Source organism: Apium graveolens, chromosome 3 (assembly GCF_009905375.1).
Source record: "Apium graveolens cultivar Ventura chromosome 3, ASM990537v1, whole genome shotgun sequence".
Taxonomy (NCBI): domain Eukaryota; kingdom Viridiplantae; phylum Streptophyta; class Magnoliopsida; order Apiales; family Apiaceae; genus Apium; species Apium graveolens.
In genome coordinates, this window is record NC_133649.1 from 296044670 (window position 1) to 296060685 (window position 16016).

Consider the following 16016-nt stretch of genomic DNA (forward strand, 5'->3'; position numbering starts at 1 on the left):
AAAAATATAAAATATAATAATATTTTGGTGTACTTGATAATTGTATTTTATCTTATAAATTAAATTAAGTCTCGATACAGAACTCGGGTGTTATAAGGTGACGTACTCGTCGTGTCAAAACAAATAGCCCATAATCCTAAACCGTTCTTGCCTAACTCATACGAGATAATAATGATTGATTTTGTGTACCTATCTGCGAAGTTCTGTCTATTTTGATATTATAACCATCTTCGACAACTTAACGGATTAAGATTTCGAGAGTTGATTTTAGTACTATATTTGACCATTCGAGTTAAATTATAATTATTTTAAAAATCAAATCAATTGCCAATTTCGAGTCTGAAAATAAATCGAATAACACGGTCTCAACGCAATTAACTTGAAATAGTAAAAAAGCCCAACATAATTCTCGAAACATTATATTTTGTTGGTGCATTTGGTGCTGATTTACCGCCTTGTAGACCCCACTTTATTACTATAAGAGTTTTGTAATTGTTAGATTTAAAAAATGTGATTCGAATCCAATATGATAGAAAAATCATGACATTAAAATATATTTAGCCATTTAGGGGCCTTGAAGAAAAAGGCCATTTAGGGTTGGAATGGATATTTAGAGAAAATGGATTTAGCAATCCACTCATTGATGGGCCAATCCAGTAATCATGAAGCCTTTTTATGTGGGCCGATATGGATACCATTTACAAACCAAAAGTGGACCGGCAAATGGTACTTCCTCCGTCCCATTTGGTCTTTTAGGAATCGACCGTAAAGTATTATTTCCTAAATAATTTTAAATATTTTTTTTAATAAAAATATAATGTTTACACTTTTATACAGGAAAAAAAATATTTTAAATATACTTTATGATAATCTTAAAATACATTTTAAGTATGAGAAAAAAATATGTAAAAAATTTATTGGGATGGAGGGCATAATCAAGATGTTCTGAAAAACATATACTTGAATAAAAATTCTAAAGTCGAACCTAATACAAATTTTACGAAGGATAATTCTTTTAGGACTCGGGATGGCAAATTTTAAATTTTTGATTTTAAAATTTAAGTCTTACGAAATTTAATTTAATTGTCCAAATTAAATATATTTCTATGGCCTTTTGACATCTTGTTGCTGTAACATCTCCAACGGTGATAACAAAACATGTTAACTAAAATATGATATAATAACGAATATTTAAATTTTTAGTGAAGGTGAATGCTATCTACCCCAATGCTATTATGCATAATATGATACGTAAAATTATATATAAAGATTTTGATGATTCAACAAATATAGTTAACGAAATATAATTATCTATATTTTTTATTAAAAATTAACATGATTGGACTGCTCAAATTTTTAAAAAACGACATGTAAATGCTACGTCATGTAGACAATAGAGCTAAGAATTTTGTGGCACGCTAAACGTATCAAATGGTGCATGAATGAAGACATGAAGTAAAGCGAATTGTCCAAAACGCGTCCAAGTTTGAAGCGGATGTACTTATAGCAAAAAAATTCCAAATAAGTTTAAAATAAAAATTAATGTGAAAATCATGATCAGGCCATTCCGACCGTGTTTAACTTCTTAGTTTTTGACTTTTTTCTATCGATAAATTTTTTCACCCAACAAAAATTTGCCAATCAACAATCGAGGGGTACCAATAGAGTTCGCAATTCGTATTATTCGTTATACTTTCGTGTTTCGTGTATTGAAAGTCAAATATATATTCGTCACGTTTAGCATCCGTGTATCGAAAGATAAACACATATCAATAACACCATTTCGTGTATGTTTCGTGTTGAAATAAAAGTAAATAAATATATGAATAAATATATTAAAATATTATATTTTTGGATGTAATTTTGCATATATATTAAAAAAATATGTACATTAAATGACATATTTTTTGGATATATTTTAATAAATATATTTGAATTATGGGAATATATACATATAATATTACAAAAACATGTATGTTATATAGGGGGCTTTCATAAATATTCAAGTTTTACAATTTTTTTACAAAAATACTATCACTTTTTAAAAATATTTGCAAATAAATAAATAAAAGTCTTTATGTAAATAAAAGGAGAGTCTTTATGTAAATAAATAAATGCGTCGTGCTCGCCTTTGCACCTCTGCATCTGCACTAAATAAGAGTTCATAGACTCGTCACTGTCCAATTATTACATACCTACAACTTTCAAATTTTGGTCCCCGTCATTTCTTCTCTTTTTTTGCTTTATTCTTTTGTGCTAATTTTAACATGTTTCCATCCTATAAATAAATCATAAAAATACATTTCATAAAATTTATTACAAATTTTAAAAATCAGAATTAATCGATTGAAAAATGAGTTTCTAATTTATCGATAATTTTTGAATTATTAGCTACATGAATATAGTATAGGGATATTTTCATAAATACAGGGGATTGTGTTGGGTGAAGGACAAATTTAGCCTATTTTTACACAAAATTGACAAAAATAATCAATTTCTGAAAAGTTGGCCAATTTTGACCGATGGGATACCCAACTGTCAGTGGAGTATCCACTTTATATAAGATACCCAACTGGCAGTGGAGTATCCCATATATGAAATACCCTATCTTATACAAATTGGGATACCCAACTGACAGTGGAGTATTTAATCGGCCAAAATTGGCCACTTTTTTCAGAATGACTATTCTTGTTTAATTTTTTAAAAAATCGGCTATTTTTGTCATTTTTTCGATTGTGTTTGTATTTGCAATTTTACACTTAAAATTTTACATTATAAAATATCTTAATCTGAGGTAATTTGTCTGAAAACACTCGGAGGCTCATTTTCTCCGTTTAAAAAATGTGGCAAGTGCCAATTAAAGTCAAGAGTGCTTGTCTTTTATTCTTTGTTTGAATTTTAGCTATTGAACATTTGAAGTGCACCACACGCTGAAGCTAAAGTTTTCAAATTCTCTTGTGACCGTAAAAAGTCTACAAAACAAGACACCAAGCACAACCAAAACATGTTGTACTGAATAGGTAAATTTACAGTTGTGCATCACTCACAATGTCAGTTTATTTATGTATTTTTCTGTTTGTTGATATATGTGCTCTCCTTTAAATGTCGGAAGAAGATGAGCTAAAAAGTTAGAGCTCTTTACGGGCATCTAAAACATTCGGCACAAGTTCTGGGAACGGAGTTGGGTACGTAGCAATGCTCTAAATCTATTTGCATGATAATTATTTGTCAAGATTACGACAGATTATTAACGTACCGTTCTTATAAAATAGAGAGAATTGCATTTTACAACCCTTATATTTGATCAAAACTCAATTTTTGTATACCTATTTTCATAAATTGCAGTTTGCATTCCCTAATTTGAAATCTGCTTCAACATGCATCCTTTTTGCCTAATTTTTTAGCCCAAATTACCGTATCTGACAATATATCTCATCTTTTTTCTTCAATAATAGATTATATATGTTGTTGAAGACAATAATTTGGGGAAAAAATTGACAAAATTTGGCAAAAATTGTGCAACTTGAAGCGGATTTCAAAGTAGAATGCAAACTGTAATTATGAAAATAAGTATACAAAATTGATTTTTGACCAAATATAAGGTGTAAAATGTAATTCTCTCTGTAAAATATTGTATATCAAAATATGCGGTAAGAATTTAAAAGTTGCGTGCTGGTTGGGCGGAAAAACGTCATGCTTTTAAATTCTTGTACTACTTTTACATCACTCGTTTAAAACCATCATATTGCACCAAGAAAAAAACAAGTTTGCAGTATATTTGTTTATTACAATTTTACTTTTTTTTAAAAAAAATTCGGTGATAGAGAGACATAAAGTTGATTACAATTTGCAGAGAGAGAGAGAGAGGAGATTGGAGAATGATGAAAAGGGTGTGAATGTAAGTGTTTCTTCTCTAATTTAGCATGTTCTATGGAGATATTAATATGTTCTTGATCATTTATATGATTATATGGCTACATGATTCATATTATCAAATGAGTTCTTCTGGTTTCATGCTACCTAGTAGTAGTTATATACTTGGTGTCATTCTTGATTTTAAGGATCAGATGATGCTAGCAAGTCTAAATTGGTTTTAATTTGATGCTGGATATAGGTTCAGGTTAGTAACAGAATATGGTATATTTTATAGTGTTTTGATTGCAGAACATAGGTGGTCTCCGATGAAATAGTGGTCTCCATAGAACTTTCCTCTATGGTAGTATATTGATGATGATGATGAATTTGTTGTTTCTTCTCCATTTTTAGTAATAAGTTTGTGTTTTTAGCTTCACATGACACTTTTTCGACAATTTCTTATGATTACAGATAATGATGAGTCATGTTAATATATCGCCTTGTTCAACAATTTGACTGTTGTGAGTAATCAACATTGTGTGTTGGTATCTGTTGAAGAGAGTTGGTTTCATGTAGTCCCACAAGTTGTTCTGCAAATGTTTCAAAATGAAATTAGGAAGGCTACCAGATGACAATCATTGTCCTTGATTCTCACTTTCTGGATATTACATATTCTTATTTAAGGCTCAATGTTTATTACTATTATTCTGTGTTATATTCCCTTTTGTGGTAAGTAAGCTGTCTTAATATTAATAATTGATGAGTTAGTAACTAGATGATTGACTTAGAATGCCTATCATCAGTAAGTACTATTGTAGTCATTCATAGGTTTCAGCTCTGGTGTTTTTTCTATTAGTGTTTTATGAGTACCAAAACATTATGTAGAAGAAATTTATGCTTATTGTCTATGTTTATAGATGGTTGAGTTTTGAGTATAAGATCTTGTTCGGATCTTCCTCTACCACTTTAAGATTTTAGTGTGACTGGTTAATTAACATGGTATCAGAGCTCGGTTTAGGGACCTTAAGGTTTTAGTGCGACTGGTTACTTAACATGGTGGACAGGGAATCTTTTGGGTTATGGTGGACTACATCAACTGATCTCACCTAAGAAAGATAATTTTTTAAATTTGAAGTCTGGTAAGATGGTCTTGATGTTCTCAGTAGGCAAACATTAAGATAAAATGCCATGTCTTTATCAACTTACTGGCATCAAGTTTATGATGTCTGTTCTTATATAAAGAACATAGGTCAGACATAAGTTCTACAAGTTTATGATCTGATTGTGTGTGTGTTGCTTGGCAGACCACACTCCATAGAGAGCAGCTCCGAGAATTGGTAGGGGTTAAGTTATCGATAGTGTACAGTTCTGATCTTAGTCGCCAGGTATTTCTGGAATCCCCGTAGCTACAAATGGCTCCGGATGGTGGTGTTTGCAAACAAGTCGTAGAGTCTCACCCAAAACATGTGAAATATGATGTTGGAATGGGAAAGATGGAGAGGAATAACACTCTTATAAAGAGTGCCATTGTGCTTGGTGAAAAGCACAGAGTTCCTTCAATCAATGGAGTGCATGAGCTTCTTGAATGTCCCGTCTGCACGAGTTTAATGTACCCTCCAATTTACCAGGTATGTTCTTATTTCAGATTTTCACTGAGACACATAGAAAAGAAAGCTCACTTCCTGATCTGGTGCTAAAAGTGTTAGAATAGCGAGACTACTACATCTAACCAGAGTGAGTGTCTAACTTGCTTTAACGAGATGCCTAATTGGCTAATTCAGTATCCGCCTGCAAATAAGTGTTCTCAATATTTGTATTGAAGTTCAAATTGTATTAACATTAACAACACGATAAATAATGTGCGTTACTCCAACTTTTTGTTTCACTTTGAGTACCTGTGTCGGATACTCTGGCTGTGTGACACATAACGCGCAGCCAGTTGAAGTTCTACTTACCTCCCTTTTTGATGTAATTCCTTCAGTGCCCAGATGGCCATACTTTATGCTCAGACTGCAAAATTAGAGTGCATAATTGCTGCCCAAGTTGCCGTCTCGAGCTTGGAAATATCAGGTGTCTGGCATTGGAGAAAGTAGCTGAATCACTGGAACTTCCCTGCAGATACCAAAGTCTTGGCTGCCATGATATGTTTCTGTACTATAGCAAGGTGAAGCACGAGCAACACTGCCGGTTCCGTCCCTATAATTGTCCCTATGCTGGGTCTGAATGTTCCGTAACAGGTGACATCCCAGCCCTTGTTGCGCATCTGAAAGATGATCACAATGTTGACATGCATGATGGATGTACATTTAACCATCGTTATGTCAAAGCAAACCCGCACGAAGTTGAAAATGCCACATGGATGCTTACCGTAAGTTTCAATTTTTGATCAGCATCAAGTATGATTCAATCTTGCTTTCTAGTGTAAATGAGAAAAATTACGTAAAATTATCCAAACCTGACCTACATGTATTGCCATTTAGGTCTTCAACTGTTATGGACGACAGTTTTGCTTGCATTTTGAAGCTTTTCAGCTGGGCTCAGCACCGGTCTACACATCATTCTTACGATTTATGGGCGAGGACAGTGAGGAGAAAGATTTCGGATACTCTTTGGAAGTTGGTGGATATGGACGCAAGTTATCATGGCAAGGTGTACCGAGAAGTATCCGTGATAGTCACAGGAAGGTTCGGGACAGCCTAGACGGGCTCATCATTCCTCGAAATTTGGCTCTCTTCTTTTCAGGCGGGGACAGGGAAGAGCTTAAATTGAGAGTCACTGGTCGCATATGGAAAGAACAGTAGAATATCCTCAGGTGTTGGGATGGTCCGTGAATCGTGGACATTATGAATATATATAATGGCATGGAAAAAACTTTGTTAAACTGCTGTAGAAAAGCGAATATCACGAGGGCTATGTATTATATTCAACATCTATATTGCAGCAGAAATATTTCTTATGGTAACTTTGGAAACTTTTTGAAGCATACGCAAGTCACAGGTTTCTATCAGAAAAAAGGTGGCATAATACAAAGTAAACCATCTGATTTTCTATCAGGACAAGGTAGCATAGTACAAAGTAAACTATCTCAAGGAGCAGTACCCAGGATGTAGCACAACCTAACAATTTCTCTATAAACTATCTTTACCGGTTCTCTTCATTCTTCTATATTTCCCATATTGGACCTGCATACACGCAATGCAAGTTATTACTTACAATACCAAAAAGGTATCAACTATCCATTTAGACTAATCAAAACAATATCTAAAAAACTTAAGATATAGACGAGACATTTGTACAAGTAATAGTTAGATTTGAAGAAGTAAGCCATAAACTATAAGCCTAAATTATAACATTCATTTCTTCATTAGAATTTTATTCAAGCTTTAGAGGTTTATTTGATCTTTTGTTGAAGTCTAGAGAATTTAAAATGGAGTTTCAATTGAGTTCTATTGGAATCAAACTTTATTTAGTTCCAAAAATACCTCTAATCCAATACCTGTGAATTTTTACGGAAAACTGCCGGGATGCAAAATGAATATACTTTAAAAGTTACTGAACAGAACTGCATGATTGCAAACTACATGTACTAATGCCAATATCTCTGATATTTATTGGGCATTCAACGTGCAATTTACTCTAAAAAAATTCTTTACCGGTCAGAATTATGCAAATCTTGTCCACTCGGTGTGTACTTGTGTCATCCTAGCTGTGAACAACTCACACATACATGTACGTAATCCCTTTCTTTAGATGATGAATCTTTCAATTTGCACTTAGTAAAAAACTGCTTCTTAAATGAATCAAGAAATAATACAATTTCGAGTGAAGATATATTATGTAGACTCTTCAACTTATTTAAGATTCATAATGTAAGGAATGATTTGCTGTCATTATTTAGTATCTCCTCGGTGCTCAAGAAAAGGGTATACAAACCAAAAAAAGGAGTGCAAAGTTGCAAGCCAAAGAATATGAAAGCACCATAATCAGTGTCTGAAAAAGCTTAGAAACTCACACTGCATCATCCACGTCTTGTTCGGGGCTTGCAGCGGAATTCAGCTAACAGCGCTATGTGATCAGAGGACCACTCTGGAGAAGGAAGTGCTGTATCTTTTCTTAAGCTATCCTCATCCAAAAGCTCTAACAAAGATTCTACTGTTAAAGAGTCCGCTGCAGGCCAATAAATCAATTGATTCAGTTCACATCTCAATGATAAATACTATACTTAATCAAATGCTAAAGAAAAAATATCACTCCACATATTAATTGCACATTTAGGATTTCTTATGATTTGTATGAGAAGCAAATAGAGAGTTGCGGCAACTTAAAGTTGGGATAGAGGGAGCAGATGCCATTGGTAAGTCAAAACCAAGGAAAAGAGAGAGCCAGTATACCTGAGTAAAATATGTAATCGAGAGTACCAATAAAGTCTCTAGTGCAGTTTGTGAACAAAGGCTCATTTGTGCCCGGATCCATCCTCCTTTTTTGCTGCTCAAATCCAAGACCAGCTCCAATTCTAGCAAAAGACGAGTATGCACTGACCTGTAGTAAAAAGCAAAGTGTGATCATTATAAAACATGACATATATAGAATGCAAGTTGTAACACATCTTCAACAAACATTCTGCCATAAAGTGATTTATATCAACATATAATAACCCAGACAGCAAAGTGTCCAAGCAATAAGCAGGGAAACAACGAATACCAATGGCAACTGATGCAAGAGCTTGTTGGCAGGGCGCAATATTCCTAGAGGGTCCACAGCCAGCTCTGGGTGCAAAGGATCTACTTTTCCCAATGCCAGAAGTGCATGAGGAGCACTGTAATGAAGTAAAAAAATCAAAACAATTAAATTGTGATGAATAAAATCACCGAGCCTTTAAACTAATACAAAATGCTGAGATTCAAGTAATGAATTTAGTATTTTCAAGCACATAACATACCTTCCAGGCACTGAATTGAAATCCCCACATACCAACATGGGGATGTCGGCACTGGCAGCTATCTTTTCTAACCCTTTCAAGAGAGTGTGGACCTGATAACACACAAAATCAAGAAAGAAACAGTTACGATGAACTCAACAAACCAATAAAGAGAGGTACACGCATCAACAAAAACCTGCCAAATCTTGACATCCTTCAGATCCTGATGGATATTCACATGCGTATTGGCCTACAAATTATAAAATTTATAAGCATTAGCGCACAACAGACAGAAGATAGTAAAAAGTAACACTATATATATTATATTATCCAAAGCACTATACAAGAACATATTTATACACAATAAGAGCTTTAACATTTTCAACTTTGAGAAAGGATCGACTGCATTTGAGGTTGTGAGATCTTCTGAAAGATTTTCACCACACTGGGGGTCACTAGGCCAAGGAGGCTTCAGGGCTTGCTAATATTTCTATTTCTTTTTTAACAACCAAAAGTTCGATTAGAACCTTGACACGTTTAATAATTATATCATTTACAATAACAAACATAAGAGTTCTCTATCTAAAAGGAATAAACAGTATGTTATACGGGCGAAACCCTGACTAGAAACGTACAATCTCTAAAAAAGACACTAGTACATCTATCATCAGCACAGAAACCTAGTAAAAAGCAACAAGTTAGGGCAAGATAGAAACTGTTTTGTTAGCTAAAACTTGTAACTGAATTGACAAGTAGGTTATTCTCAGCTTAAGAGAATGCAGAAATGTACAAGCCAGCATCTGGAATCAATGACATTCATAGGATCTATGTTACTCCGACTCTTCTGTTTTGGGTGCCGTACCCGTGTCGGACACGACACTTATTTCCGTGTCAGATACTTTGCTAAAATGTGGAAACTTGGACCAATTTAAAGATCAAATATGAATCAAACTTATGATTCAAATTAAATATGTAAGAAAAAAGAAAGAAGCAAGAATGAGACTGAAGTAAAGAGACGCATAATTTGCAAAGTCCTTTACAGAATCATATATATTCTATGTTTCATCGTTACTTTCTGTTAAGATGTCCAACTTTTGTAACTTAATATATTATGTCGTGTCCCCGTACCGTGTCCAAATATGGGACAATGTCCCCACCCCAGTTCACAAATTTATTCAAGTTCATAACTCAGATATGTGTTGTGTCTAACACTCTGTACCCGAGTCAGAGCAACATAGAATGAAATCGCTCTTATTGGCCTGATGGCCATAAGATTTCTCCACACAATCCGTAGAGATTATAGAACCATCATCGGAAGGTTTTGTGAGTTGTGGTCTCTGTCCTTTTTTCTTTTCCTTTCATTCCCCTTGTATTTATCTCTTACTCAGACAAGTTAATGAGTCATTGAAACAGATGCTTGAGAGGATGACACCTGGAAAAAGCATGAGGTGCTACGGGGAGGTGAAGCTGCAGATACTAACATAGGCCGAAGGGGTTCCTAAGACATATAGTTCATCAAAAAACGGCAATGTATTTCTATGCTGGTTTGCTGCTTTATTTTAACATTTATAATTAGGTTGTAGCCATCCCAGGGAAAGTTGGTCGTAGGGAAATCTAGTGTCTAAAGTTGATGCCATCATGGCCCAACCATCATAATAGAGAAATTATTTTACGTTTTAGAAAAAGGAATCCAAAAAACATTAAATTATTTAAAACTTCATGTTTAGCAAAATAAAATAAGCTACGAACAAATCACAATGACATATATAGGTATTGCATGACAACTGTCAAGGCTTCACAAGTTGAATCCAAAGATTGATCCAGCTCAAACAAAAATGGGCTTCCTAAAGCTGGATACAAGAGAAATCTAATGACAGGTAAAATATAAATACAAGAACTCAAATGGGATTTGAGATGCGACTGGAAGCAATGTTAGTAAATGTTTCACTTGATTACATTCAGTACACCTAAATGAACAACACATGGACAAGTTTTTATTCATTACTCATAATTAACATCAATGAAGTGTACTGGATGGAAGTAGGCCATAGTTGTTAAGGCTTCGCCTAGGCGGTAAAAAACGGGTAGACGTCTGACCCGTCTTCCTTTTTAGTGGGTAGGTAACGCATAGGGTCGTCTTGGCGGCTAGGCGACCGCCTAATCCGTCCAAAGCCGCCTAGGCGGTCTTTTTGACATGGGCCGATTTTGTCCTAGTCCAGCCCATTCTATTTTAGGCCAGTCCAACCCAGTTTCATATTTAACTTATAAGATGACTCGCTTGCTACAGCGAGTCACTACTTAACCCTAATCAACCATCGAGACAAAGAGCAGCGATCCATTAGGTATTCTTCTTCTTCATTCTAATCTCTTATATATATATATTCTTCTTTTCTCTTTTTTTCCTTCTCTTTTCTTTTACTATTTTACAACGATGATGAAGATATTGAAGATGATTATGGTGAAACACCAAGTTCAAGACTAAGATAGCCTGGAAATAAAAACCTCCCTGATCTCGATGATCTTATCTAGTTTAGCTAAAGTAGTTGCTTGATTCGTATGCATCGCTTACTCTATAAGACTTCACTTTTAAAATATAATTATTGCTCCTCCATTTTATTATAACATATAAAATATATCCAATTTATATAGTAACCGACTAACCGTATAATCCGCCTAATGATTGTCTAGGCGAGCGCCTAACCATCTAGGCGGTAGAGAGTCGTCTAGCCTCGTCTTTACATCTTAACAAGTATAAAGTAGGCGAATAGTAAGGATATGAATCCTAAAAGAAGAGCCCACATATGTATCAGACTCAATACAGACACAAGGTAGGCACTGTGTACTTACCACACAGACAAGCTGACGCTTCCCAGGATTATCAACCCCCTGATTACTGAACTTCGCTTCAAGAACCACAATCAGTGCGACATTGTCCTAAAACACATTCGGATTTAATTAAATTGGACAAAGCAAACAAATGGGCAAAGCAAACAGATTACTTTAACCAGCATACCTTGACCAAACGGCTAAGAGCAGATCTCCTCTGAGCATTAGGAACCAAAGCATCAATCAAAGACTGTGCAGCTTTGTTGAACTCAACCTAGCACATAAATAATTTAAGTTATGTATTCCACTGATATGTAAAAAGCAGGGGTGCGGCACCCGACTGAAGAACTGCGCACTAAATACGTCGGGGGTGCGGCTGGATACGCACGGGATGCGCCAGATGGCGTGTCTCCGTATTTTGCATATCTGATTCGTTGGGGTGCGGGAAGGGCAGTTTCGTTGACTTTAAATCAGCACAGAGACTACGGCTTTTACTAACAATCGATATCAATTGGAAACCCTAATTCTCTGAGAGCAGTGAGAGCAGGAGAAGAGAAGAGATGATTGAGGCGACTTAAACGTGGGTGAAGTCTGTGTGTATCGTATGTATACATATGATATGGGATTGGGTTAATTGACTGTTGGAAAGAAAGAAATGTCTTGGGGTCTGTTGGTTTAGTTAATAGGCTATTTAATTTATTTTTTTAATTTCTTTAATTGTAATTGGTAATTAATTTACTTATTAATTATTATTTGTACCCTACAATTTGTTAGGTGCTGCACATGTGTGCGTGGACAGTAGCCAGCTAGCATAACTCACTGACTACTATTTTTCAATCTTTTAATTATTAAGAATGCATTTGGCTTTTAGAATATTGAACTTATTTATTTGAATTTGAATGCAACTCTTGGATCATATGTATATACATTGTATATAATATTTAAATTATATATAAAATATATATTTTAATATTTGCCGTATCCCCCCGCACCCGAATCCCCATATTTTTAAATTTGCCGAATTTCCGTATCCGCGCACTGCGCACCTGCACTTCCACACCCGCACCCTTGCTTCTTAGCTAAAGACAAGCACAGTTTTTCCTTACCTCATATTTTTTGACATGTGAAAATCTATCTCTGCGGAAAAAAGTGGCACAGCCATCAATGGTATTCCCATTGCCACTAAAAACCTGCATTTGGTACATACAATGTCAGTGAGTGACTTTACCAGTGATATAACAGCAAATAACTAAGATTTATTAACAAGCAACCTCAGCTGTTTTTCTTTTGAACAGCGCTTGGTACCCATGTTTGTCCAGCTCAGGGGCAAAAAATTCCTCAAAATGGTCGCTTTGAACCTGAAAAGCAGGTAGATTAGAAAATATACTAGTCAGACCCAGAAGTCACTAGGAACATTTAACATTACATGTCGTTATAAGCAGCATTAGGTTAAACATTGTATTACACCTACATGCAAGATCAAACTAATAATATGATAATACAAAAGTAAACAATGACCTCTGAAGTACTTCCCATCCAACATTCCAACCAACACAATAACTTAAAATAATTTTGTTAGAACTTCTAGAAGGGGATTTCACTTTCACAATGAATTTAAACAATAGCCTAAATTTATTATTTACCTCTTGAAGGCAAACAATGTCTGCACGATAACCAACTATTTCTCTTAACAAATTCTGCCTACGGTATGGCCATGAAAGAGCCCAAGAAGGGCAATAACTGTACAACTCAGTTGAAGCATATACATCTGCTAAGATGTTGTAAGAAAGCACAGTAAAAGTTCCTGAAGATGATAAACGACCATCTAAATCAAGATGACCTGTCACGTCAACTCCACTGACTGAAATCAAGCGACGTGGAGTAGGAGATGGAGCTGGAATAACACGAGATGTTAATATAGTGTTGACATGCCCTGCTGGTAATTTCGTTTCTGCATCTACCACAACACACTCAAACTTAAGTACATGACCGATATCATCTGCTGTTGGTGTATAAGTTTTAGCATATCCAACTTCAAACCATGTTTCCCCACCATTCCTTTGTGCAACTGCAGCAGGATATAGAGGAGTCGTCCCATTTGACAGGCTAGAATTAGACTGTGAACCAGCTAGCCCACTAGATCCGGTGCTATTAAAGCGTCCAAATAGTTCTTCTTCTTCATTTCCATTTTCATTTACAGCACTAGCAGCACGCTCATGTAGAACACGATGATGTTGCCATGCATCGGAAAAACATTTAGATGAACAATGGTAACTTTTACCAACGGGAATCTTGGCCTTGACACATCCCGTGCACTGCAAAGTCGCTTGTTCAGATGGATGTACACTGCAAATAGCAACTTTCTTATCACTTTGTATCCGGTACCTGCAGCAGTGACGTTCAGAGGATTAAATATAAACTGAATTGAGTTGATAAACCAAGTTTCAAGTAGCTTTACCACATATGTACATATATATGACAAAACCCTTTATTCATTAGCTGGCTTTTGCAACAAGATGATTATAAGATCAAAAGGTTAAACAAGGTAGAAGTTCTAAACAAGCCAAATCGCTAGTTGACTGCCTACCTTCAAAATCAAACCGTTCTAGTACAAATAGCATTAAAAGTTTAAAAGTATGTCTATTTTCCTAGCATAATAGATTATCTGGGTACCACATCACTATATAACTGGAAACTCTAGTCATATTTTTTTTGGGGGGGGGACTTCTACGGGAGATCGAGCGGCCAGAGTCGAATGTATGACATAAAAATTTTCAAACCAAATGATTATGTATCTAGCAAATTATAAAACATGTAGCAAAAAAGTAAACACAGCATCAAATTCCAAAAATGGTCCACTGTGTCTCAAAGAAATACTTAGTCACAGAGAAACTAAATCATAACTTATACTTTATATATCCTAAAAAGTGTGCAGGTGCTACAAATATAGGTAGGTTACCGATAGTTGCCTTTCTTTTCTAATAAGCTCATACATGAACAACGAAGAAATCCAAACATAAGATAAATACATGTATTTAACATGATCATCAGAACTGCGAGAGTAACACTATAACAGCATGTATTGGAAACATATTCAAATCTCAAAATATATTCATTGGAAGAATGGAAAATGTAACACATGGTGAGCACTGAGCAGTGAGCATTTGTGTCCATAAAAAAGACATTGAAATCTAACTATACAAGTACAAGACGCTAAAGCAATGTTTGCCTGCGGGATCATAATCCTAGATTCATGAATCAACTAACTTAACACCGGGATCATAATCCTAAATTCGTGAATCAACTAACTTAACACAGGGATCATAATCCTAAATTCGTGAATCAACTAACTTAACACATAAACGAATCTCACATCAACAAATTAAATCACTTAAAAGCAAGTATTACAATATTAAAAATCACAATCGACACCAGAACTAATTTAACACATAATATCCAAATCAAATTATTGAAAACTCGAAAACTACAAAAACCGAAAGCATAATATAATTGGGGGGAAAGGAGAACAACTTGCCACTTGTATCTCAAGAAATGTCCATCAACAGGCAAGAATTCATTAACATCATCAGTACTAACAGACTTATCGGGCCGTCGAAGCAACACATAAGGAGTAAGTTCACAGCCAACAATGGGAATATCGGACGGGAGATGAACTCTTAACACAGTCAGCATACTTGAATTAATTCAAACCCTAGAAATCCAATTGTTAATCCTCCCAGACCTGGCAGATCCGCCATCACCTGTAATTAACACTCGCCAGCCTTGTTTTTATCACTTTGATGTACTGTGGATTTCACTAATGTGTGTGTGGATTCAGCTGTGACGTCAGTATACAAATACAGGCGAGATTGATTGGAAGTTAGAGAGAGAGAGAGAGTGATTAATCGAGAGAGAGAGAGAGAGAGAATTGATAGGGATATAGAGATAGCGATGAATCGAGAGAGAGAGAGAGAGAGAGAGAGAGAGATTTAGAGTAGAAAAATGGAGAAAGAGGGGATCAGTTGATTGGGCTTTAGGGTTTTACACACAACTGCTGCTGCGAGTGATGCGAGACTCTCTAATTTACAGCGCTGTATCAGCATATTAAATATTTTATATCTCAGGCGACTACATTAAAATTAGTTCATTTCTTTAATCAGGATTTAGGATAGTTTATGCATTATTATTACTATTAATTGCACATCATCATCATGATTATGATTTATGATATGATTATACTTGTATTAATTTGTGTTTATTTTTGTTTTCTATGAAAATTAATTATAAAATTAATAAATTTGTAGCAATTTAATTTCAATGAAAAGTAATTTTAATTATTATAAATGACATTAAAATAAGTAAAATTAATTAGACCCGTATTAAATACATATTTTTATATATCAGTACCTTCTATTAA

At 34.8% G+C, this 16016-nt stretch overlaps 2 protein-coding genes across 6 annotated transcripts; one reads left to right on the forward strand and one right to left on the reverse strand.

Moving 5' to 3' along the window:
* The first annotated feature begins 2974 nt into the window (after positions 1-2974).
* Positions 2975-6697, forward strand: LOC141713695 (putative E3 ubiquitin-protein ligase SINAT1). 5 transcript variants are annotated; one of them, XM_074517224.1, is made up of 6 exons: positions 2975-3020; positions 3113-3185; positions 3854-3898; positions 5160-5483; positions 5837-6223; positions 6336-6697. In XM_074517224.1, the coding sequence occupies exons 4-6, from the start codon at positions 5268-5270 to the stop codon at positions 6654-6656; spliced, it is 924 nt and encodes a 307-aa protein (XP_074373325.1). In that variant the 5' UTR covers positions 2975-3020; positions 3113-3185; positions 3854-3898; positions 5160-5267; the 3' UTR covers positions 6657-6697. The 5 variants fall into 5 exon arrangements, with proteins under 5 accessions (XP_074373325.1, XP_074373326.1, XP_074373324.1 ...); XM_074517225.1 differs by having other exon boundaries at positions 3003-3020; positions 3116-3185; XM_074517223.1 differs by lacking the exon at positions 2975-3020 and having other exon boundaries at positions 3035-3185.
* Positions 6698-6770: 73 nt separating this feature from the next.
* Positions 6771-15694, reverse strand: LOC141713694 (carbon catabolite repressor protein 4 homolog 1-like). The gene is made up of 12 exons (XM_074517222.1): positions 15135-15694; positions 13243-13984; positions 12871-12957; positions 12706-12789; positions 11787-11873; positions 11621-11707; positions 8970-9023; positions 8795-8886; positions 8557-8671; positions 8247-8394; positions 7868-8022; positions 6771-7037 (listed from the first exon to the last, which is right to left on the reverse strand). The coding sequence occupies exons 1-11, from the start codon at positions 15290-15292 to the stop codon at positions 7874-7876; spliced, it is 1803 nt and encodes a 600-aa protein (XP_074373323.1). The 5' UTR covers positions 15293-15694; the 3' UTR covers positions 6771-7037; positions 7868-7873.
* Between the last annotated feature and the right edge of the window lie 322 nt (positions 15695-16016).